The sequence below is a fragment of the Nelumbo lutea genome, chromosome 2 (genome assembly GCF_056320005.1).
Source record: "Nelumbo lutea isolate HS-2025 chromosome 2, American lotus-T2T, whole genome shotgun sequence".
Lineage (NCBI taxonomy): Eukaryota > Viridiplantae > Streptophyta > Magnoliopsida > Proteales > Nelumbonaceae > Nelumbo > Nelumbo lutea.
In genome coordinates this window covers 61,978,465-62,004,453 of record NC_142685.1, presented here as the reverse complement: position 1 = coordinate 62,004,453, position 25,989 = coordinate 61,978,465, and the positions used below count along the sequence as shown (strand labels likewise).

The 25,989-nt window shown below is 36.0% G+C and overlaps 2 protein-coding genes and 1 pseudogene across 3 annotated transcripts; all 3 read left to right on the top strand.

The window, feature by feature from the left end:
* The first annotated feature begins 4,877 nt into the window (after window positions 1-4,877).
* On the top strand, window positions 4,878-16,581 carry LOC148871114 (pleiotropic drug resistance protein 2-like). Its single transcript, XM_088967656.1, is given in 22 exon segments — window positions 4,878-5,043; window positions 5,520-6,158; window positions 6,268-6,388; window positions 7,025-7,113; window positions 7,426-7,510; window positions 7,673-7,963; window positions 8,053-8,143; window positions 9,044-9,596; window positions 9,598-9,882; window positions 9,992-10,152; window positions 10,333-10,436; window positions 10,598-10,763; window positions 10,861-10,956; window positions 11,051-11,181; window positions 11,856-12,188; window positions 12,766-13,056; window positions 13,158-13,241; window positions 13,700-13,833; window positions 13,931-14,158; window positions 14,276-14,447; window positions 15,423-15,677; window positions 16,009-16,581. Coding segments are annotated over 21 exon segments (4,299 nt in total). The 5' UTR covers window positions 4,878-5,043; window positions 5,520-5,799; the 3' UTR covers window positions 16,279-16,581.
* A 4,917-nt stretch (window positions 16,582-21,498) lies between these two features.
* LOC148871113 (pentatricopeptide repeat-containing protein At4g18840 pseudogene) lies at window positions 21,499-24,666 on the top strand (annotated as a pseudogene). Its single transcript, XR_016106984.1, has one exon. The product of XR_016106984.1 is annotated as a pentatricopeptide repeat-containing protein At4g18840 pseudogene (transcript).
* On the top strand, window positions 23,957-24,931 carry LOC148871112 (uncharacterized). The gene is made up of 2 exons (XM_088970011.1): window positions 23,957-24,358; window positions 24,902-24,931. Exons 1-2 carry the CDS (start codon window positions 23,957-23,959, stop codon window positions 24,929-24,931), a joined length of 432 nt encoding a protein of 143 aa, XP_088826137.1.
* Window positions 24,932-25,989: the final 1,058 nt, after the last annotated feature.

Sequence of the window (25,989 nt, the reverse complement as noted above, 5' to 3'; positions counted from 1 at the left end):
TTAATGGGTAGAAGAATCTGAGAAGACACACAACTTGAACTCGAGCTCTATGGTTTTGGGATTGATTGTTATCCTTGAATGTTGGATGGCTGGTTACAGAGTAGTTGATGGGAACCAATCAGTCCTTCCAACTTCGAACTCTCATAGTTGTAGAAAGGACAAAGAAAAACCCAAAATCACGAAGAAGAAGAAGAAGAAGAAGAAGAATCTGAGAGACTGAGACTATGAGAGGTGAGAGGTTGAGAGCTAACAATACTAGCGGGCTTTGCTACATCAGTCGTCAGGCGTCGGTTGTGAAAGACTGAGAGGCTAAGAGCTGAGACTTGAGAGTATTGCTAGTCCGCCGACAGCGGGCATTAACATAACTGAGTCTGAGAATGAGAGAGCTTAAGGCAAGGTCATAGGCTCACACACAGTTCGTAGTCTCGCAGAGTCGCGGCCTCGTAGGGAGAGGGAGAGTTGAAATTGAAAGGGTTACTTGGCTTCTTCGATTGATTTTTTTATTTTTCCCTCTTTCTCTTTGGTTTTCTAATTGCTTTCTTAGGTTAAAAGATAGAATAGGATGTGAATGGGGCCACCATACATTTGTATCCCCACCTATAACATTCTTTCTACAAGCATAGACTAGGCTCGCGAGTTTAATGAGCCAAGCCATGGAGTATTCAAGTTCAACTCAAATAAGATACAAGCCATGTACATAGCTCGAATTCAACTAGAAGTTTGACTTGGTTTGAGTTGAGCTGAGCTCAAATAGCTCGTGAAAAGCTTGGTTCATTTTTTCCCCTATTTGTCTTTCAGTTTGATTTGCTACTATCTCATAGAAGGTTTCTTTGGAGACTCTTCAACTTTGCTTGTTGTAGATTCTCGCCCAAAGCTTTGTTGTATCATGAGAATGAATTTGCCTGTAACCCAACAACAAACTCATTAAAACTGAGTTGGGGAAAATAATGTTCTAAAGATAGTGTCTTCAGACATGTCTTAAAGTGCTTCTCCTCCAAGTTTCTGTGACCCCAATTCCCAACAAACACAACTCAATTAATGCAAAACCTTCCTAAATGGTGTTTGGATCTCCTATCCACAAGAACTAGGGGTGTTCACATTAAATGTGAAATCGACCAAACTGATCTTACCGGCCCGACCCAACCCAAGTTGGTTTGTTTTTCAAAACCTCCGGTCGGTTTTGATTTGTATGAGAAAATAAACTGGCAACTCAGTTTGGTTATAGTCTTCATGTTTAAGTAATTATTAATTAGTCCCTACACTATATGTTAAATGTTGATATGTTTTATTTGTGTTTTGTTTGAACCTTGAAAAAAAATGGTTATTTACGATAAAAACTAAAAATGTAAAACCAATACAAATATAATACAATGGTACAATATTTAATTCAGTTTTGCATAAATTTAAATATATATTGATAAAAAAATCAGTTTTGCATAAAAAATTAATCGATTTAAATATATACTTTGATTTTTCATAGAAACTAAAAAGAAATAAACTTAAATATAAATAGATATTTTAGTTTAAAATATATCAAAAAAACCGACTAAACCGATAAACTGACTCAAAACGATCTTTCATGTTTGTATTGGTTTTGTTTTAGGGTCGGTCGGTTTTGATTTAGTCAATAAATAAACCAATTAAGTCGAGATCGGTTGAATAAAATAATTCAAACCGATCTAACCCAATCCATAAACACACCTAACAAGAACCCTATATATAGTATATTATAACCATATTAAGAATATCTCACATATTTACATATTATGATTCATGAAAAGATATTTCCAATATACAGCTGTAGTGTCTACAAAAACCCTATCTATAACATATTATAACTGTATATTAATAATATCTCACATATTTACATATTACCATTAACGATGAGATGTTTCTTCCTGCGCAAGTGTGAATAAGATCGGGCTCTTGGGATGGTCTAAAAGGCTAAAAGCCACTTATAATGGTAAAGTCACTAGAAGTACCCAGCCGTGCAGAGCCCTAAAGTCAAGGTTTCAAATTCATAAAATTCAATACCGTTATTACTAGGTAGTCAAATTAAGACAACAAAGACGAGATAGAAATTCTAGAATGCATATTTAATTGGTTGAGCTGAGTTGTTTAATTTCTCGGTTGATTCTTGACCTGATCGGGTCGTCCGGTAAGGTACTTGAAAATATCGCATCTGGGTCAGGCTGGTTTTGAACCAATCAGCTGCCTAGTTAGACTAAGTATCATCTTAATAAAATCTGATTGAGTTTGAGCTTACTCGGGATGAGTTCTGAGCTCAGGATTCATCATTCATCTCAAACCGGTTGACCCATCTTAAAGATAAGCTTGAACAGGTCCAACTAAATAATATTTGGCTAGGGTTCAAACGGTCCAACCGGGAAGACCAACCCAAGTTTCCTACTCATGTTTAGGTGTGTTGGAGGAGTCAACTCCGGAACCACTTACCGGGTAAATCTGATAATAATATCATAAAAACCCGGCTCAAGCCATTTACTTGTGAAACTCTGGAGCCATAGCACACTGGACATTGCCAAGTGCTAATGTCTCTAATCGGTTCAACTCAAGTTGAGGGAATCAAACCGTTTGTATTTTGACGTGCTTAGGATTTTTTTTAGTATTTGATATCACACATCACTAATAACCTTCTTTTTTCCTTAAGTCGGTGAATGCAAGAATCAATTCTACGTTAAATGCTGAAATGAACCGGTTAACATATCAACGAATCACCGCTCGGTTGATTACACCCTTAGGATCGGGCATGCCAAATTGCCAACCAAACATTACTTATATGTTGTCTAGGTGGGGCTCTACCTCATATAGCTAAAAGGCTGCCTCGAGAAAGCCTTCCCAAAGAGGCTATTGAGTTGATTTGAAAGAAGCAAGAAAGTTAAATATAAGGGCACTCATAGTGCCCATTAGAGAGGGTTTTTACACAGCAGCTTCTGATGTTGCAAGTTCAGTGAAAAACCTGGAAAGTCAAAAATAAGCTGACACGAGCTGAGAAATCAACATTCCGGTAAAGCATTTTTGGTTGTTTCTTAAAACTGGCCGAATCAATGCAGCTCAATCAGCGCTAAAGCCCTCGCCAAGGGGTCACAATCAGTTTTGGCTTTTTGGATTTATCACCATTCATAGTCATGAATTCATGACTCTGCTACACTTTTGCTCCACACTAGACATAAAGTGCATTTGGCCCACAATCATTCAATCTCTAGTTTGCGTTGTTGCGTTTATGGCTGGTGTGGAGCAGAATGATTCATCCCACAGCCCATTAAAAAGCTATAAAGTTCAACTAATCCGCTCACTTACATGTATAATTCCGTAAATCTCCTATAACACCTTGTATTAAGGTATACACTAAGTAAAGAAAACTACCGAATGGTTGGTTTTGATTGATGTGGGCATTAACTATAGGAGATTTAGACAATATTTGCTCATCACAAGAGTGGTCTTCACACTCACCTCACAGCCCGTATAACCATGCATTGAGAACATCTCTTTACAAGTAAGATAATGTTCTCAATGTATGACTGCAAGGGCTGTGAGGTGGGTGTGGGGAGCAAATCTGAGCTCATATTTACAATGAAACACCTGCCACATACATGGGAAAACATAGCGGATTCAAACTCGGCTAAAAGCAGCGTAGTGACAATATTTTCTCCATTAAATTAGGGAAGGTGGTCAAATTTAATAATTGAATGGATTGGTTGGATGGATGTAACCCAAAATGTAAAGAGATGCAAAAAAGAGTAGAACGCCATGCATATATAGCGAGAATTTAACCACTGAACACAGTAATTGTTGGGAGTGGTCGGAGATTGAGAGTCGTTTCTAAATTAGGAAAAAAAGCAGGCTTTCTAATAATTTTAACTTTGTTACTCCCCAAAGCAGAAGTTGTAACAAGAGTCATTGAAAACGATGATCTTTGATTTTGGTTTCAGACTAAGCTCTGAAAAAAGAGATCCATCGATCCTTTGAAATTGCCCAACCCCAAGTCCCCAAGTCACCGGATTTAACAAAAATACAAAGTTGGCTTCTTCTTTTCTCCCAGCTGGCAGCTGCAAATTGCAAGTAGCAAAGTTTTTTTCTAGCACTTTTGACTTTTGACTGGATTAATTAAAAAAAAAAGGTGTTCTGGTCATAAGGAACGGTCCATTATCCGGTTTGACCGTTTGATTTGCCTAAATAAAATTTAAAAATAAAAAAAGTAAATGATTCTATATTGTTTATTTATTTTTTAAAGCTATGTAATAAAAAAAAAAAAAGCATTTGCGCTAACTAGGCGTGTGAGCAAGCGGAGCCTATTCGTGAATTATTCGGGCTTGACTCGCTAAATATTCGAACTTTGGATAATTGAGTTTGCATCAAATTCAACTCGAGTTGAGTAATTGATTGAGCCGAGTTCAAGATTCACAATACCTGGCTCAAGTGGCTGGCAAGTTTGATTGATTTTCGTAATTTATTTTTATTTGTAGTATTTTATAATATTAATTTATTTATATTTTTTAATATATTTTTATTTTAAAAATTTTAATATACGTAATACTAATTTATTTATATTTTTTAATATTAATTTATGTATATTTAACTCAAATCAAGCCGAAACAAGTATCATTTGAGTTGAGTTTGAATCAAATACATGAAAGAGCTCGAGCTTGATTACACCCCTAGCAATAACTTTGACTAAATATTTCTAAGAATCGGGTAGGCAAAAACCGTTTTGGGTGCCGGATCTGTCCGATCCAGGTCCGACCCTGATATAAGGTTAAAGGCCGGCTTATAACTTCGTATTATAAAGCAGAGCTTAAAAGCGTTCAGACTTCGGATAATCAGCATATGAAAAACGTGGTGATTAGGCCAAACGGTAGTGGGAAGAGAGCCGATATATGCTATGGTTCTAGTTCTAGGATTATGCGGTGGAACCACCTCTGGATTGGATGCGGAAATACCCGCGAAAGTGACCAGCCTCTCTGGCTGGTTTGAAAAATATTAAGGGAGAAGACGAAACGAATCGGTCGGAGAGGCAGGTGCTAGGTAGGCCACTGCGGAGAGTTGGCATTAGCAATTTGTTTGAAGTTTGATTTCACTTTCAGCTCCCGCGGGAAAAGAATGGACTATCTATCCTTGATTTGACCAACTGAATTCTGGACTTTCTCTTCCCCCTTTAAATGCAGAAATCTTTGACACTCTACCAAATTTCCTCTCTTCCTGCAATTCTTTCTTTCCTTTTCATTTTTTTTCTAATACAGAAGCGAAGAAACACGCTACCAAGTAAAATCTCCTCTGAATCTGTCCTTTCTTTTGCCTATAAACTCTGAAACCTTGTCTTCGTATTGGTCCAATAGTGGAAGGACTATATAGGGCGGCTCGCTCTGTGTGAGCGAGTTGCACTTGCCGGAAGGAGTACTTTTCCGGCAGTGATTTACGCATTGATTTTAATTGGCAGTGATTTGAATCTTTGTTCAGAGAATAACATTTCTTTTATTCTAATTCTTGTATCATCATAAAAGACAGAGAAGAGTTTCTCGACCTGAAGCTTCCCCAGGGATACGCTGGTTCATTTTTCTTTAACGAGTTGGCGCATATAACATCTCGGAAGGATCGCTTGCCGGCAGGGGTTCCGGACGCTGTGAAGTCAGATAATTGTCATCTCGGATGCAAATACTTGTTATTTGACTATACCTGGGAGCTAAAGTAAATTTTCAGGTGGTTCTGGTAGTTGATTAGCACTTCCGGCAGATATTTTTCTGTGAAACAACGGCTTGAACAAGTGTAGGAAAAAGCTTAACGATGGCATCGGCCTTGGTCGGTGATGATCTAGCGAGGTCGAGGAGTAGTCGAAGGAATTGGGCATCGGCGAGCATTCGGGAGGTCTTGAATACTCCACCGGATGCTTTTCAGCGGAGTGGGAGGCAGGTAGACGATGAAGAGGAGCTGAAATGGGCTGCAATCGAGAGGCTCCCGACGTACGATCGTATGAGGAGGGGGATGCTGAGGCAGGTCCTGGATAATGGAAAGGTTGTTCAGAATGAGGTTGATGTTACCAAGCTCGGTGTTCAGGACAAGAAGCAGCTCATGGAGAGCATCCTCAGGGTTGTTGAAGACGATAACGAGAAGTTCCTTCTCAGGCTTAGAAATCGGACAGACAGGTCTCTCTCTCTCTCTCTCTCTCTCTCTATCTATCTATCTATCTATCTATCAGATTCAGTGTTTTGGGATTTTTTTTTTTTTACTTGTTCTTAATTTTGGTTGAAACAGGGTTGGAATTGAGATTCCGAAGATTGAAGTCAGGTTCGAGCATTTATCAGTGGAGGGTGACGCTTACGTTGGCACCCGGGCTCTTCCGACTCTAATAAATTCTACACTAAATACAATTGAGGTAGTTATTATTATTCTTCTTATTATTACGTTCTCTCTGTTCTTTTTCCTGTTCTCTTTTGATTCATAGAGTATTCTATAAGTATTTGAATACCAGAAGAAAATCAAATTTCTTATTAATGATGACATTCTTTTAAATGGGTGTTTCGTTTTTGTTATATCGAAATTAAAAGATACGAAAAACAAGTTATTGATTCAATTTTGTCAGACAGTAGGATTTTTTTTAAGATTAGCTAGTAAATTATGCATGTGTCATAGCTTTGGAAAAAATGTTACATTTCTTCCTTTTGCATTTCTTTTTCATTTAATTTATTCCATGTGTCAAAGCTTTGGAAAATTTGACTAGGAATAGTTGCTTTAACAGAGTTGAGAAGGACAACAGTTTTCACAACAAACTCATAGTCTCTTTTCTTATTTCAAATTTGTTAATATCATTGACATTTGAGCAGTCCTTGGATTGTCTTTTCCTATTGTATAGTTGTTAATGTTAATCAAATTTTAGCGGTCTTGAGATATTCAAAATGGCCTCCCTCTTTTGCTTTTTGGTTATCTGTTAATCTTCAAGTACCGAAAAATCCATGCTTTTGCTGGTAAACAGTTCTAACTTTTGTATTTAACTTCTTTTTATTTTCAACAGGGAGCTCTAGGACTTATTCAGCTTTCTCCATCGAAGAAGAGAGTTGTTAACATACTCCAAGACTTGAGTGGAATAGTGAGACCATCTAGGTATGTTTTAATGTTGCAGTGGTTTTTTTTTTTTTTTTTTATTTGTGCCATTAATCAATGATGGTGCATCCCCTAAGCACAAAATTGTTATCGTAGCTTCAGTATAATGTTATTATTCCTCTACTAGCCAGAACATCTCACTTTAGAGTAAGAACATACAAGTCTACAAATTGACAAATTATGACTGGATTATTTTCCACAACAAACACGAAAAGGAAATTCTGGTTATTTCTATTCTATGATGTAGCTTATTGTAGTCTGCATTGTACAACTACATGATTTTTACTTATTTATTAATTTAATTATTTCCAGGATGACACTGCTTCTGGGACCTCCAGGCTCAGGAAAAACAACATTGTTGCAAGCCCTTGCAGGGAAGCTTGATAAGGATCTGAGGGTGTGCTCTCTCTCTCTCTCTCTCTCTCTCTCTCTCTCTCTCTCTCTCTCTCCCCTCCCTCCCTCCCACACACACACACACACACATAAGAAGACACTTTTTCTATGTAGCATGTGCAGTTTGTACTGTTTCTTCTGTTTGATGACTTGGAATTGTGAACAGGTAACCGGGAAAATTACTTATTGTGGTCATGAATTGAAAGAATTTATCCCTCAGAGAACATGTGCTTACATTAGCCAGCATGATCTTCACTATGGCGAGATGACAGTTAGAGAGAGTTTGGATTTCTCAGGACGTTGCTTGGGTGTTGGAACCAGATATGATATGTTGGCAGAATTGTCAAGACGAGAGAAAGCAGCAGGAATTAAACCAGATCCTGAGATTGATGCATTCATGAAAGCAACTGCAATGGCAGGGCAGGAAACAAGTCTGGTTACAGATTATGTTCTCAAGGTTTGTTGTCTACATTTCAGTTTGATACACTTATATTCTTGTTTAATGAGTCATATTTGTGAAGGCTGAATTCCAGTAATCTCTAACAGATACTTGGATTGGATATCTGTGCGGATATTCTCGTTGGTGATGATATGAGAAGGGGCATCTCTGGTGGACAAAAGAAGCGTGTGACTACTGGTATGTATTGCTGCAAAAGGAACTTCAAAGGAAATTTATTCAATAGCACTGTTATTTTGAAAACATATCTAGCATTTTTATTTATATATGAAACTCCAGTATCATTTTTATTATATTACTTGGTGGGACTTTCTTCCGTTAGTGTAGAATTTGCATCTCATGCTTATAATGATTTTTTTTTGTTATTCCTAGAGTTTTATCATTTTCAAATCATCACATTTTCTGTTGGTTTAGTTAAAAATCCAAATTATCCTTGTTTATATGAACCATTCATGTGCAGGATATTTCACAGGCAAGAGCTAGCTCCAATGTTTCTGCTTTATATTGTTTTATAACGACTACTCTATATCTACACTTATTTTTACTTCAAACCTTTATTTTCAATTACTTTTTACTCATCAGTTCTAACAAGTTAAGGGAGACATTTCTTCCTTTGACAATGATCTTTGTTTTCTTGTCTTACTCTCAAGGAAGTATATGAGGTATCCACAATGAAAACTTTTCTGAAATCTCTTGCTTTTGTGTTCTAAAATGTGCCTTGCTCTTCCTTTTGTCATGCACCATGCTGCTGATATTTTCATGACAATTCATATGGAAATTTAGCAGTATTTACTCCAAACTTTATTTTTCTATATCAGTTGATAACTACCACTTCTTTACCTAAGTTCAACCAAACTTGTAAATTATGAAGTTAATCAGAGTTTTATGATTATGGTAATGATATCTAATGTTCCTTATGTTCTAAAGGACAAGAACATTGCTTCCAAATTTTATTGGAGGAATAATGTTTTCTTTCTCTTTGTTTTTAGTTTAATTTTCCTTTCCTCAGTTTAGCTTGGTGTTTACAATTTCCAACTGATTATCAGCATTCTAATAGTTGTTGGAGGCTCCAATTTTCAGGAGAGATGTTGGTTGGACCAGCAAAAGCTCTTTTCATGGATGAGATATCAACCGGACTTGACAGTTCCACAACTTTTCAGATTGTCAAGTTCATGAGACAGATGGTTCATATTATGGAAGTAACCATGGTAATATCTCTTCTGCAGCCTGCACCTGAAACTTATGACCTTTTCGATGACATTATCCTACTTTCAGAGGGTCAGATTGTTTACCAAGGTCCACGTGAAAATGTCCTTGAATTCTTTGAACTTATAGGTTTCAAATGTCCTGAAAGGAAAGGAGTTGCAGATTTTTTGCAAGAAGTAACTTCAAAGAAGGACCAAGAGCAGTACTGGTTTAGAAAGAATCAGCCATACAGATATGTTTCAGTGTCTGAATTTTCACAAGCCTTCAACTCTTTCCTAATTGGACAACAATTGTCATTAGATCTCCGAGTTCCTTATGATAAAGCCAGAGCTCATCCTGCTGCATTGGTAAAAGAAAAATACGGCATCTCCAACTGGGAACTTTTCAGGGCATGTTTCTCAAGGGAGTGGTTACTGATGAAGCGCAATATTCCTGAGGACAGAAATGAAGCATGGTCAAATAAAAGATGGAGGAAAATATTACGGGGCACTGTTTTTCAGTTTGATTAATGTGATGTTTAATGGAATGGCAGAGCTTGCAATGACTGTCTTCAGGCTCCCTGTATTTTTTAAACAGAGAGATCACTTATTCTACCCTGCATGGGCTTTTGGGCTACCAATTTGGCTCCTCAGGATTCCCCTCTCTCTGCTGGAATCAGGAATATGGATCATTCTTACATATTACACTATTGGGTTTGCTCCTGCTGCCAGCAGGTAAATTTTCTCCTATTTTCCTATTTCCTACGAGTAATTTATTAGTTGTCACTAAACCCAAGTTACCATATTATGGTTTACCTGATCAACACATTTCCAAAATCTTCAGGTTTTTCCGACAGTTCTTGGCATTCTTTGGTGTACATCAGATGGCTCTCTCTCTCTTCCGGTTCATTGCAGCAGTTGGAAGAACACAGGTAGTTGCAAATACATTAGGTACCTTCACCTTGCTGCTGGTGTTTGTGCTTGGAGGATTCATTGTTGCCAAAGGTTAGTTTATATCCTACCCCTTAAAATTCTGTTATGGTTTTGCTTCTGCCTCTACCAATCTGATACCTGGATTGCTGCTGATGTTATAAAGCATTTAACATGGATTTCTCAATTCTTTCATGTGGTATAAAGATACTTGTGATAATCAGAGTATGCAATGATTGCTTTTCGTGCCTGCAGATGACATTGAACCATGGATGATATGGGGCTATTATGTCTCTCCAATGATGTATGGACAGAATGCAATAGCAATAAATGAATTTCTTGATGACAGATGGAGCATGGTTAGATTTTTTAGTTTTCTTATCTTATTTTGAACTTCATATGCATAAACAAGGAAAACATATGCACATAAAGACATACATTTTGTTGTCCAATTTTTTTGTCTTGTCTTCCCAGAAGCCATTATCAAATTTGACTTTTTTTTTCTGTTAATCTGATGCAGCCCAACACTGACACCCAAATTCGTCAACCCACGGTTGGAAAGGTTCTTCTGAAGTCCAGAGGCATGTTTATAGATGACTATTGGTTTTGGATTTGTATTGGGGCACTCGTCGGGTTCTCTCTACTATTCAATATTTGTTTCATTGCAGCACTGACATATTTAAATCGTAAGGCACCAGTCCCAATTCATTACTCCATATTTAGGGTGTGCAGTGCAAGTAAAATTCTTTTATTTGACTATTTTTTCCCAAAATTAAATTGTAGCTCTTGGAGATTCTAAAGCTGTAATTTTGGATGACGATGCTCAGAAGAAGAGGAATGGGGAACATACATCGAGGACTATAAATATAACATCTGAAGGTCTGAAATACTACCCACCTGTAACTCTGATTCATCTCAGTTTTGTCATTTTTACTATTTTCCATGTTCTAGCAATTGACGAATTATAACACAGGTATTGATATGGTTGTGAGGAATACTCGAGAGAGTGTTGCAGACCATGCACCTAGAAGAGGAATGGTGTTGCCTTTCCAGCCCCTTTCACTTGCATTCAATCATGTGAACTACAATGTTGATATGCCTGATGTAAGTCACTTGTCCAAATATTGAATATCTTTTTTCAGAGTTTCTCTCTCTACTGTTCTACATTGAATTATGCAGAACAGCAGAACCACTGGAAATCAGAGTAACTGCTCATGGTTCTTAGAATACACTGGAGAACTTTTCCCGCAAATACTATACTTTTATTATCAAATACAGAAATACCTAGTCGTTCACTTCTTAATTTAGTTCCTTACAGTATTGCCGATATAAACTGACAGTATCCAAGTCTTGGAGATGGGGTTACAGGTTTGGGATTCACGTAGTGTTAATCTTTGTGCCAAAACTGCACTACAATGTGGCTGTACTGATTCTCCATTCCATCCCAAACATTTAAGTATCCGTAGTCCAGTGAAATATTATGAGTTTCAACCAAGTACAGTATGCATATTTTTTCAGGGTCAGATTTATAATTCGTTTATCCTTCAATTGAGAATGGAAACTTTTCATACAACAGAGAGATTGAACTCACCAAAATTGAGAATTTTGTAAACATCAAATTTCTCAACTTCTTGACCTCAAAAAACTTATACACTGCCAGATGTCATGAAGCAGTTTAAGATATTGTTGAGAAGTTAAACTGCTGGAAATAATATACTTTAGTTCTGAAATCTAGCATAAAAATTTGAGACTAAGTAGATTTTCCCTTTACTCATCAGGAAATGAAGAGTCAAGGAATTGAAGAAAGCCGTCTCCAATTGCTAAGAGATGTTAGTGGTGCGTTTAGACCAGGTATTCTGACTGCATTAGTTGGTGTCAGTGGTGCTGGAAAGACCACCTTGATGGATGTGCTAGCAGGAAGGAAGACTGGTGGATACATTGAAGGAAGTATTAGTATTTCTGGTTACCCGAAGAACCAGGAGACATTTGCTCGAGTTAGTGGCTACTGTGAACAGAATGATATCCATTCACCACATGTAACTGTTTATGAATCTCTTTTGTACTCAGCATGGCTGCGTCTTGCTCCAGATGTAAAGAAGGAAACACGAAAGGCAAGTTTCTTAGTCTTCAGAACTATCTTTTTTCATCATCCTTTTTTTTTTAAGATTTTTAATTATTTAATATGTTTTCCGGGAAAGCTATCAGTTTTACTGTGAAAAGAAACAAGGAGACACAAAAGGCAATTCATTTGATATTCTCATCTGGAGAACAAATAATCCCTTTGACTTGGCTGAGGGATTTTGTTGATTCATATGGTGGGGTCATCCATGGGTGTGGTTGGTCAACAGATTTGAATTTAATTTATTACTTACTATTGTAAAGTACTTAGTTCTTCTCTGTCTAGATTTCTTGACATCCCTGACTTACTGTCAATGCCTAGTTAACAGTCTCACCTGTTCAACAGACACACTTTGATACCAGAAAAGCTTCAGAGCATCATCACTTCTAAATAGTTACTTTAACTTCCTCATTTTACACTTCAAAATTTTGTCAATCATGAAATTGTACTTTCCTAGTTCCTACTAACTTGGTAAAATGTTCTTGACTTGCCATAAAAAAGGTATGGCAAGATGAAGTTGGGATGCATGAGCAATGTTGTTAACTTTTATCCTTTGTGTTGTGATATAGATGTTTGTTGATGAAGTTATGGAATTGGTTGAGCTTAATCCATTGAGGAACGCACTAGTCGGCCTTCCAGGTGTAGATGGTCTTTCAACAGAACAGAGAAAGAGGCTGACAATAGCTGTGGAATTGGTTGCTAATCCATCAATCATCTTCATGGATGAGCCAACATCAGGCCTTGATGCTAGAGCTGCTGCTATTGTTATGCGGACAGTGAGAAATACAGTGGATACAGGACGAACTGTTGTTTGCACTATTCACCAACCAAGCATAGACATTTTTGAAGCTTTTGATGAGGTATAACTCAAATTTATAGATGTTATTTCTGAATTTCATTTCTTTGATTGCCATGCAGTTGCATTGTTCTTTCTAACTTGGATTCCCCCTTCTACTTGTAGCTACTGTTGATGAAGAGAGGAGGACAAGTCATTTTTGCTGGATCACTTGGTCGGCATTCTCATGATCTTATTGAATATTTTGAAGTAAGTGATCTTTTCTGTTTGTGTGCTTGATGGAAAAAAAAAAGATCAAATCTCAATCCATAGTTAGCGATTGACATGGATTTGAATGTCCTAGGATTTATAGTTGGGCTCTTCAAGTTTTAACCTAGAAGTATCAATCAATTCTAGTAGCTCAACCTGTTTGCAATTAGGTACAATTGTAGTTTCTATTTTCTTGGAAACACATATATGGGAAAATTTTCCAGTGTTTCAATTGCTACCAACTGCAATACAGATGGGCATGGAACATAAATGTAGGCACTCTACGTTATTATCTGTAAATTATGTTATCCTCAATATTTATGGATGAGTGGATTGAACTCATTACGTTATGTTCAAACTAATTAAAGGATGTGGAGTATTAACCTAAGAAATTGCAGTATGTGCTTGTGGATTCTTGATAGAAAATTATTTCTTCTGACATCTGTGACTTCTTGTAGGCTGTCCCAGGGGTTCCCAAGATCAAAGATGGTTACAATCCTGCTACATGGATGCTGGAAGTAACTACTACTTCTGTCGAGGCTCAACTTAATGTGGATTTTGCAGAAGTTTATGCCAATTCTGCCCTGTATCAGTAAGTGGAATATAATAACATAATGTAGTCAGTTCCTGCCTACTTGCAATTTTGATTTCTTTCCCTGGTGCACTCATGTTTGTCTTTGCACATTCAGGAGGAATCAGGAACTCATCAAAGAGTTAAGCACCCCAGCACCAGGTTCAAAGGATCTTCATTTCCCTACAAAATACTCGCAAACATTTGCTACTCAATGCAAGGCTTGCTTTTGGAAACAGTACTGGTCTTACTGGAGGAACCCACAGTACAATGCCATCCGATTTTTCATGACAATAGTCATTGGCGTTATGTTTGGGGTCATATTTTGGAATAAAGGAGACAAGACGTAAGCAGTGTGATATTCTTTATTTTCTATTTGATATAGTGTCTATTACTCTTGATGCTTAAAGTTTTAAAAATTTATAAGTTATTCTGAAAGTAATAGGATATTGTTATCTAACAGGGATAAACAGCAAGACCTGCTGAATCTTCTGGGAGCTATGTATGCTGCTGTTCTTTTCCTTGGAGCAACCAATGCTTCTGCAGTGCAGTCTGTTGTGGCAATAGAGAGAACAGTTTTCTACCGTGAAAGAGCAGCAGGAATGTACTCAGAATTGCCTTATGCATTTGCTCAGGTAATAATAACTCAGTTTGCAGTTTTGTGCCTTTCTTGTTGTTGAAGAGGAAAGAAACAGAAAATTTTATGTCAGCTAACAATAGTAGAACAAGTTCCATTAAGATGCTAGCGAGCAGCCTAAAGGTAACCTTGCCAATATATCAAGTGGATTACCAATCTAGCTTTTGTTCTGATAATTAAACCAGACAAAATGTCACTCAATAAATCCTATCTCATATACTGTATTCATGGCTGCACTGCTTGATCTTTGACCTGAATTATTCAAATCTTCAAGCCAACTGAAAGACTTTTGGGTTAAATATTGAGGCACTGTACCAGCTGAATTCTTTTGGTAAACTATTCGGTTGGTCATTTGTATGCTATGATTGGATTGTTTCATAGACAACAGGCGTATCGTCTGTGTTGACAAACTAAGATATTCTGAATCTTGAACAGATAAGAGAACAGTCTTGGTCATATTGGAAAATGCTTGTATAAATGGAAATACTATGAGAGTATAGAGATAAAAACATCTATAGTAGGAGTTCTGGTGATACATCTAGTTGCTGAGTGTTGGAGTTGGGAGGATTTGGTGTTTAATATCCAACGACATTTATTGGCTAGGGAAAATGGGACAAATAAAAATTTTGAGATTTATTCTTATCTTTGTTTTCAAAGTGAATTAGGAAGTTCCTTTACTAGTTGAGCAATAGATCTAAAATCTCATGGAGTAAGATCACTTGTTTTATTTATTTATTTCTTTTCTTTTCAAACCCATGAACTTTACTCTGGGTGGAGGGATACCGTTAGAACGGTTACCATCTCTATTATTTCTTTGACATCATAGAATTATTTTCCTTGAAGAAAACTAGAAGGTTTTTCATTTATATGATTGTAATTTATGATTTTATGACAAATAAATGGGAAGAATATCAATCTGTTCCTCCTGTTTAATATAAGAAAATGAGTCACTAATTGTTTTTTTGTTTAGTAGGTGGCCGTTGAGACAATTTATGTTGCCATACAGACCTTCATTTACTCTCTTCTCCTTTACTCGATGATTGGGTTCCAGTGGCATTTGGACAAATTCTTATTGTTTTATTACTTCATATTGATGTGCTTCATCTACTTCGCAATGTATGGAATGATGGTGGTAGCACTGACCCCGGGCCACCAAATTGCTGCCATTGTTATGTCCTTTTTCCTCAGCTTCTGGAACTTGTTCTCTGGTTTCCTCATTCCTAGACCGGTACGTAAACTCAAACTCATGATGATGGTATTTTATTAGTAGTAAATGATATATATATGCTAGCTGGAGTTTTCTTCCACCATTTCATGTAATAATAAAACCAGAGCGTCTCAGATGTTGATGCCCAATTTTTTGGACTTGCCCATACATGCATTACATGGTTCTTTGATTCAGTCAGTTTTTGACTACATGTCTAACATCACTTTTGTGTAGCATCTTTTATCAATGCTGTGGGCAGCCCATATTTAAATTAAGCCAACAAACAGCTTCAATTTCTTTGAAATTTTTAGGCTTTGATTCCATACTGACACATAACCTCTCAACTCCTCAGCAAATCCCCATATGGTGGAGATGGTACTACTGGGCTTCTCCGATTGCTTGGACACTCTATGGTCTTGTAGTCTCTCAGGTTGGAGACAAAGATTCCCGTATTGAGGTACCCGGAGAGGGTTTCACCACAGTGAAGGCGTTCCTGAAGTCTTACCTGGGCTTTGAGCATGACTTCCTTGGCGCTGTTGTGGCAGCACATATTGGCTTTGTCCTGCTCTTCTTCTTTGTCTTTGCTTATGGCATCAAGTTCCTGAATTTCCAAAGGAGATAACGAGGTTTAGTACAGAAAGAGATTCTTTTTCTTTCGCTACCAATCTGTTGTAAAAATACACCATGAGAGGAAATATAAAACAGTTGTTACCTCTCTTTTTTTTATTATTTTATATATTTTTCCCTTTAATTTTGCATGATTTTCATTTGTTTTCCTTTGCCTTTTGCCTTTTGATGTATTATTATGATATATAATTCTTTTGTCTTAGCAGTCTTCCATAAAAGCTGCAAACTATATCTTGCGACTCTCATCTATGTAATAGAAACTTAAAGAAACTTATAAAATGCTCTTATACAAGCAAACTTTTGCATTTAGTTCATCATGAGGTTGTGTGGAATGAACAATTAATGAACTAATTTAGGAGCCTATGGATATGGTTTGAGCTTTGGACTAGATAATTCGAGAGCCTATATATGATATATCTTGAACGTTTCAAGCAAAGAAATGGTAGTACGTAGTTTAACCTCTCAGTGGGGAATTGCAATCTTTCCAATTTTCTTCAATCATTGCGCTTTCTTGGATCTCGCAAGATGTCTCTTCATTCGACTCCAGTTGTGATGATCTCATTCTCTTCGCTCCCTGGTCTAAGATGTTATCTGCTCTCACGTTGTATTGGGTCCTCTTAACAGAGTTTAGAACTTCATATTGGTGCCTCATATGCGCCCCATATGTACATTTCATGTGAAACATCTCATGTGCAGTGGGACTAATCAAATTTAACAATAAGAATAGCTAAATATGTTTTAAATAGCCAAATATATTCTATATTGTATTGAATAGGATAAATTTATAACATATATTATAAGTACATATAGGCATGTATATGTCATATAATACCGAGCTGATTTAGTCCAAACTTTTGTCGGTATTAACTTGTGGTAAGCAGATAGAAAATGTTGTCTCTTTGCTACAATTGTTTCGCAGAGAACAAATTGATCTGAAAAGATGAAAGTGATTCATAGAGAACAAAGTGTCCCCAGAGAAGGAATGAAGTGTTTCGTAGAGAAGTAAGCTATGTCCTTTGTAGTTGTCTCCCTATTTTGATCTTGGAAAAATAATTTTAGAACATGGCCGTTTTTGGTCTTTGCTTCTTCTGGCTATAAAGCAATTTATTGTTCGTCATTTAAAATCAATTTCCTTTGATATTTAAGCTTCTATTTCAGATTAACTTTCAAGTTGCAATTAATGATGATTTACCATTTTTTTCTGACAACTCTCTCAATAATTTTCAATTCACTTGCACATTGTGAATTAGGGGTGATCATGGGTCGGGCCTGGACCGGGCTTTGCACTTATGATAAGGGCTATAGTTTAGGCCCGCGCCCGGTCCAACCCAGGGTTTCAGGCCTGAAATATAACCCCTAGCCCAGGTCTACACGGGCCTAAGCTGAATTGGGCCTGATTTTGGGCCAATGTCTTTCATATATAAAACATTACATATCTAAAATATTTTTATATTAAATGGCATAACATGCATATAAATTTATTTTATATTATATAATATAAAATATTACATATAATATAAATTATATATATCATGTTATAATATATATATATATATATATATATATATATATATATATATATATATATATATATATATAACATATAATCTAATGTAAAATAATATGTATACATTATATATTTAAATATATACAGACTAAACCCGAAATTTCCAGGCCGGGTTGAAATGATCATCACTATTGTGAACCACTTAATTGTCAACACCGTCTGATGAGGATCAACAAGTTTGTTGTAAAAAATCATCAAATTTCGCAACGCATCCAAATTTTCAGCACACGAAAACTTGCTTACTAATTTATTTATTTGCGTATGGAATATACAATAATACATGATTTATTATTTACACAATAATGGCCCACTTCTTTTGCGTGTGTTATGATGGACCATACCTTGGTACTCAATTTCAATTCAATTAATTAGGGAATTAAGTGTAGTTTATTCTAACGCTAGAAGCCTAGAAATATAGCTTCTTTGTTTTATGACTAATCTATTAATTATTTCTGAATACAACTTTGTCTATCTTTTTTCTTAAGAAAAGCCCAAAATAAAACCTTCTTTTCTTGTAAAACCCAAAAATAAAACTAAATCAGCATTACAAAAATACTAATTATTTAAATAAGAAACTATTAATTAAAAAATAAACCTGATTTAATATTTTTTAATTAAATAACGAGGTAAAATTTAATGTACTATCTAAATAGTGAATCTCAAACAAAATGATATATATATGTGTAGTTGCCCTGTACTTGAAAATTTGATAGCATTTATTACATTTGTCAATATGATTAATAGAAAATAATACCAATTAAATAATAAAATCATAAAAAATAATTGATTTATCAATCCTTATTATTAAACTAATATTTTTTAAAAACAACTAGATTGATTGTGGTTCAACTGAATAATAATAATAATAATAATAATAATCATAATAATTGTAGTAGTAGTAGTAGTAGTAAGCAAGGTTCATAGTATCAATATAGGGCATATCGGCCTGTACCAATCTTTTTTTAAGTTTTATTTTTTTTTTCAAAACTGGTTCAAAGGGATTGGCTTAAGTCCCGGATACCCTCTGAACCAGGCCCTGACCCGATACAACCCTTGTAGGGGCGTATTGGGAAGGCCCCGATATGTAATTCTTTTTTGAACCTTGGTAGTAAATAACAATAAAGTTAATCGAGAAAAACTAATTAATTTTTAATTTCAAAGAGTCTTATGACATTTGTAATTGGTCCAAGCCAGACTAGAGTCTAACTTAGGTAGGCTTTGTTGTGTCGAAGGTCAACTCAGGTCCAACCCTAAAGGTGCAAACCTTAGGCACTTAAACTTAATCCAGTGCAACTCAGCTGAACTTGTGCTCAATAAGTTAGAATTAATAAATAAAGAGGTACTTTAAAACAATATGTAAACAGTAAGAATAGAGTTAGTCAATTAGATAAACGATAAGGGTGGTTTAAGAAATTTGCCCAAATTTTTTTTTGACAATTAATGGTGAAATATCTCAGTATGGTTTTTTTGTGTCATGTCAGATTCTTCCATTTTTTGTCCAACTTCCATCTCCAATACATTGCCCACCCATGTCCATGCCACATCTCTATACATATCATATTTTATGACATGTTTAATAAAAACCTTCCACTTATCTAATGATCAGAGGTTTGAAAATGCATTAGGGAGTAGAGGAAGAGGAGAAAAAAAAGTCAAGCCCTCCTACTTGACAGATGCCTTGAATTTGGAAAGTTGAATGACCATAGTGCAATTTCAAGTGCATAGAACAGAAAGAATATGCCACTAATGCCCTATTCTACATTTATTTATGGCAAATGCAGTTTGTTGAAATACAATCTATCAATCTATCAATGGTGTCTGAAGCAACAAACTGATGGATCCGATGCATGGAAATAGGATTCCCATAGTCAACTTTGAATAGTTGGATGGGGTTTCATTGAATTTAGCTGTGTATTTTAATATACTATTTCAACATATATACTACTATATGCTTTTGCTGTATTCAATTTCCATCGAAGGAGCTTGCTTGCATGGTAGTTGCCCTGTTCTTGAGGGTGAGAAGTGATTTACTAAATGAGGTTAGTTCTGGGGACTCCCACGGATATTGTAGGAAGAGTTGCAATGTATGTTAGTATCAAGATTTTGATTTTATGGTTTGTGTTCTCAAGTTTTGTATGCAATATTAGAGTAGAGGGGTAGTTTAGTTGGTACGCTGGATGATTTGTTTCAGTAAAAAAAGTAATGGCCCCTATAGAGAATTCAGGCATTGAAAAAATATATCCAGAGTAGGGATTAATTTTCCCTTTGTTGTATATATCATTGGATCCATGTATGAATCAGTCAAAGTTATTACCTGTCACATATAGACACAGCCTGATGTATGCTTTATAACAGCTGAATACACGGTATATATTGCTTAAAAGCTTAAAGATCAAGGTGTATGGAAGTCTACCGTCTACACAGGCGAAGAAGATGAAACAAATAAATGAGTTATTTTGACCTGTTTCATATTCAGTTCGGGGGTTAACCCCTCCAATTCAATATTAATTCACTGACAATCAAATAGAAATAAAAAGTAGGAAAAATTAAGAAAAGTAATTCTAGATTAATTAATGTAAGAAAATTTAATTAATACAATAATTTCTATTTCATTATTATATTAGATGATAAATAGATTTTTATTGTTATTTTGCATTAAATAATAGAAAATTCATTAAAAAAGCATACATTGATTAAAAGTTAAAATGAAAATGGAATAAAATGAACATAAATTAATAAATCTATTTAAAATTTCGAAATGATTAAATAATTAAAAGAGGCTTAATTAAACACTGAAATGGATAAATAATTACTAACAAAAATATTTGGTAAAATGGATTAAAATTTAATAAAACTATAAAGGTTAAAATTAATATATATTCATGATAAATAATATTTCAAAAAATTATTTATCATTAATAAATATTAATGACGAATACCAATTCAAATGGATTTAAAAATTAATTAAACGATTCATAAAATAGTTAAGCAAATGTTAAATTACTAAATAATGCTTTAATTTGCATTATGAATAAGATATAAACGATATATAACAACTACTCATTTATTAATAACTAATATTAATAACTGACAATTAATATTCATTAAAATTAATAAAACTTCATACATAATAGAGAATTTCCTCGTATTTAGTACGGGGTCATTCACTAATTGCTACAGAAAGGGAAAAATACCATACGTATCTTGTTTTAAACCACAATCCGGATTTGGTTGTCACAAAACTTGTTAAAAAACAGAGTACTGAGTTTATTTATATAAAGTATATAAATATATAAATTATTTATATAATTTAAATATGATATATATAAATTATATAAAATATTTAAATATTTTATATATTATATAACAATTAAATAATCGATTGAATTTAGATATTTATTTAATTAAGTCAAGATCATACCCAAATTTGATTCAACTATATTTAAAATCGGATTTTTCGAATATCGTTTGCACCAGACACCCTAGATGTGAGGACGAATCCGGTCCCATTTAACATCTTAAAACTTAAAAGTCCGAGAAGGTTCTGGTTCCAAAAACCTGGAACCGGCCCGACCCAACCCAACCCATGTTCACCCCTGCTGGCTGCTAAATCCTATATCTAAATGGTGCGGCGTTGAGCCGTTGACACAGTTTAAACAAATTACGTTTCAATTTTCCGCCAAAAATGTGAGAAATGGCAGTTAGATCATCCAACTCTTCCAAATCTGTGAAACGCCTAAGCTCTTTCTCCCTTGATAAAATCCTCAAAATCCGACAAAACCTCTCCAAGTCCCACACACGAATCTGGAACCAATGTGATCCAGAATGCATCGACAACGAAGGGCTCCGGCTGCCTACACTAAAGCTAAGCCACCCCATCTTGCGCGCTATAGATTCATGCAATGCCACACTCGAAGAATTCAGCCAAGTGCAAGCCCAACTCATTGTCTCCGGTCTCTTCCAGCACTCACTCGCGGCCAGTCGAGCAATAAAGAAGCTATGCTCCTCCCCATCTTTGGTTCCTCACGCCGTCTCTCTCTTCTCTCGCCTAGATGAACCAGATGCTTTCCTCTGCAACACCATAATCAGAGCTTATGTGAGCTTCCACGACCCACATAGTGGGCTGGGCTTCTATTATGGACAAATGATACGAAAATGCATCCCACCTAATCATTATACCTTCCCACTTTTGAATAAGATATGTGCTGAGCTTGGTTCGATCCGAGAAGGGGAGAGGGTACATGCCCAGATTGTGAAATTTGGTTTAGAAGTCGACTTATTTGTGCAGAATTCGCTTATTCATGTGTACTCTGCTTGTGGGGAAATTGTGGCTGCACGTCGGTTGTTTGATTTATCTCCTGAGACAGATGTGGTAACGTGGAATTTAATGATTGATGGGTATGCCAAGAATGGCATGGTTAGTGTGGCTCGTTGGTTTTTTGATAAGATGCCTGATAGAGATATTGTGAGTTGGAATTCGATGGTTGCAGGTTACACGGGAGTTCAGGATATGAAGGCTGCAGAAAAGTTTTTTCAGAAGATGCCAGTTAGAGATATTGTTTCTTGGAACTGTATGGTTGATGGATATGCTAGAATTGAGCAGGTGCCAGATGCTCGTGGGCTTTTTGATCAGATGCCTTGTCGTAATGTTGTTTCTTGGAATACAATGTTGGCACTTTATGTGAGAATCAAGGATTACAGAGAATGTCTGAGATTGTTTGATAGGATGATGGGAAGTGGAGAGACAAATCCAAATGAAGCAACTTTCATGAGTGTCTTGACTGCGTGCGCAAATCTAGGTAAGCTAGATAGAGGTAAATTGATTCATTCCTACATAGAAAATAGTGGGAAGGTTAAACCTGATGTGTTACTTTTAACCTCTCTCTTGACTATGTATTCAAAGTGTGGAGACATGGCCTCTGCAAGGGAAGTCTTTGACAAGATGGCAGAGAAGAGCATAGTCTCTTGGAATTCTATGATAATGGGGTATGGCATGCATGGGCAAGGAGAGAAGGCCCTTGAGATGTTCTTAGAGATGGAGAAGAAAGGGCCAACTCCAAATGATGTTACTTTTATATGCATCTTATCTGCATGTGCCCATGCTCAAATGGTATTGGAGGGTTGGTGGTATTTTGATCTTATGCAGAGAGTGTACAATATTGAACCCAAGGTCGAACATTATGGTTGCATGGTTGATCTTCTTGGTCGTGCTGGACTAATTAAAGATTCTGAAGAGCTCATAGAGAATATGCCAATGGAGGCAGGACCAGCCTTATGGGGGGCTCTTCTATCAGCATGTAGGACTTATTCAAATTTTAAACTTGGGGAGATAATTGGCAAGAGGCTAATTGAGTTGGATCCTGGAGATGTTGGTCCCTATTTGCTGTTATCAAATATATATGCTGCAGAAGGTAAGTGGAATGATGTTGAGATGGTGAGAAAAATGATGAGGGAGAAAAAATTACAGAAAGATGCAGGTTGTAGCCTGGTTAACCTCGATGGTCCTGATTCAGTGCCTTTTGTGGAGGATGCTTCAATCCATAGGAAGAGCATGGTGTATGCCATGTTAGGTGAGATGGGTGCTTGCATAAAGTCAACATTTAGAGACTACAGTGAAATAAAGAACTTTGGAGTTCAATAGGATCTTTTACTAGTTACAGAAGAAACTATAATTTATGTAAGAATAGGTTCAATTGGTAATTGCCAAGTCTTTTCATTTTGGAATTTTGGACATTGAAGCCTAGAAGCTTTGGCACTTCTTTCTTAATCTGTTTGACTATAGCTGGGTTTTCCCAGAACATGTTGCAGGCTTCTTAAGATAGTGGACAGGAAGAGGACTCAGTAAACGAGGGAAAGCATTGTGGCCATCTGTTGTTCATTCTATTCTTTGGAGTATTTGGGAAGAGAAAAACAATTCTGTGTTTGACAACAAAACAAGAAACCAGGAGGGGCTCATTTCCACTATCTCCTACAGATGCCTCCTTTGGGCCACCAGTTCAGAGTATTTTAAAGGAATTTCTATTTCTGATCTTCATAGGAATGTGATAAACTTATTATATTCCCAATATTTTTCCTGCACTACCCATCGCACTTTAAGAAGTTAACCATGTACTTCAATGGAAGTGCATTTGGTAATCCAGGTGAAGCAGACATTGGAGGTGTTTTTAGAAGGAGAGATGGCAATATTAGTTGGGTTTTCAGTGGACCAAACGGGGTTGCTTCTTCAACAAAGGCTGAAACCTTGGCAGCCCTAACCGGTATCCGGTTAGCAAGAGACGGGTATTCAGACTTCACCATAAAAGGAGACTCTGCTAACAGTATTAATTGGTTAGCTGAACCTGACAGTGGCCCCTGGACGTTAGCTCACTACTTGATTGAAGTGAGAGACATCCCTTCTACTTTGAATGTTCACTTAGGCTGGATCTCTAAGGAGCTAAACACTGTAGTTGATGGCCTAGCAAAGGCTGGTATTCACAGGGATTACCTGTTTAGTGATAACTCTTTTCCTGTATCCTTGTACATCTTCTCATGTACTCCCTCCTTTTTAATAAAGTTACTTTTTTTCTCAAAAAAATAAAAAAAAAGGACATTGAAACAAACCATGATATGGCAAAAGTCCATGGAAGCTACAGTGCTTGTCTCACTTCTTGATGAGAATGCTTGAAAGTGAAACTATGATGTCAATTATGCTACATGGTTGTTAATTTCCAATGTCATTTCATTGTGCCTAAGTACTTGAAACCTGGAGAGGGGGAGGAGTGGCAATGGAGTTGCGAGACAACAAAGTCTGAATCTGTAGAACACCTCTTTTTTACACAAGGGCATGTATGTCTTGAAATCTGTAATTGTTGCACATCATATTAATCATCATTGTCTATGTCAGTACTATATATATACACAAGGGCATGTATGTCTTGAAAAAAAGAGCATCTTAAAGTAAGCCCGATGTGCTGATTTTTATGCATTTAAACAACTCCCAAATATCAGCACCACCTCTTTCTGTTTTTGTTGATTTATTCTCTTCTCTACTGCAAAACTTACGTATTATTAGGAAGATGTTGAGCAGCGAAAGAGGCATTGAAAAGGGAATGCAAATCATGATTCATAAGCTGAAACCCTAAAATGGACAACCCTATATAGGCTTCCTGCTATACACCAAAACATATTTCTTAACATGACAATGACACAAGCATGGTCATATTCTGGCAAAAGCCCTTGCATTCTACAAAACACATCGTGGTTTTCCCATCTAACCCATGGCATTTTGGAATAAAAATAACAGTAGTCATAAAACAGACTCAGAATTTGTTCAAAACTCACATTCTGGCTTGCATCCTTGTAGTGGGACGAGGGATTAGAGGACATTAAACTAGCTGGCAGATTTCATTTGTTCAAAGATTTTCAAATCTGATTTATTGCCAAAATCTAGTTCATGTTAAATTAAAAAAGCTGTCTCCAATAGAAAAAAAATCGAAATAATCAGAATAAAAAGCATGAAAATCTTGGGTTTTAGGCAAAATCAGTTGTAGTTTTCTTTGATTTTTCTGCCAACATGATGACCATGGCTTATTGAAAAGCTTCACGTTTTCTGTAAGCTCAAATCATCCATTGAATAATGCTACTGAAATAGTTTAAAAGAACAAGTTTTCCAACCAAAAATAGAAGCCACAGATTTTTCAAGTCAAAATTTCCCAACAAACAACAAATCCCTCATCTGATATTCTGAACTCCTCATCAGGGCACTCTGCTCAATATGTTTGAAGTTTGAAGTTATAGATCGATTAGTAGGAACCAGATCACAACTGATTAACTTAACCAAAAATAATAACCTGTCTGAGCCAAGCACCATACTGCTTTGTTAAATCCAAGTGACCTGAACTGGGTTTAAGTAGCCTAAGATTGTTAGATATGTTAACTACAGAAAAGAAATCAAATGAAATAGCTAACAATCTCCAATTTCTTGCCTGGAAATTTGCATGATGCAAGAAATTAACTTATGTTCCCTTTCTTCCTTTTTTTCCCCTTATGTTTAACTTCATGATCTTTCAACAAATGAAAATCTTTGCACATAAACATGAGAATTGAATCCCAAACAGAAGCAATCAATCGTTAGTGTTTTCATCTCTTTACAATACAGAG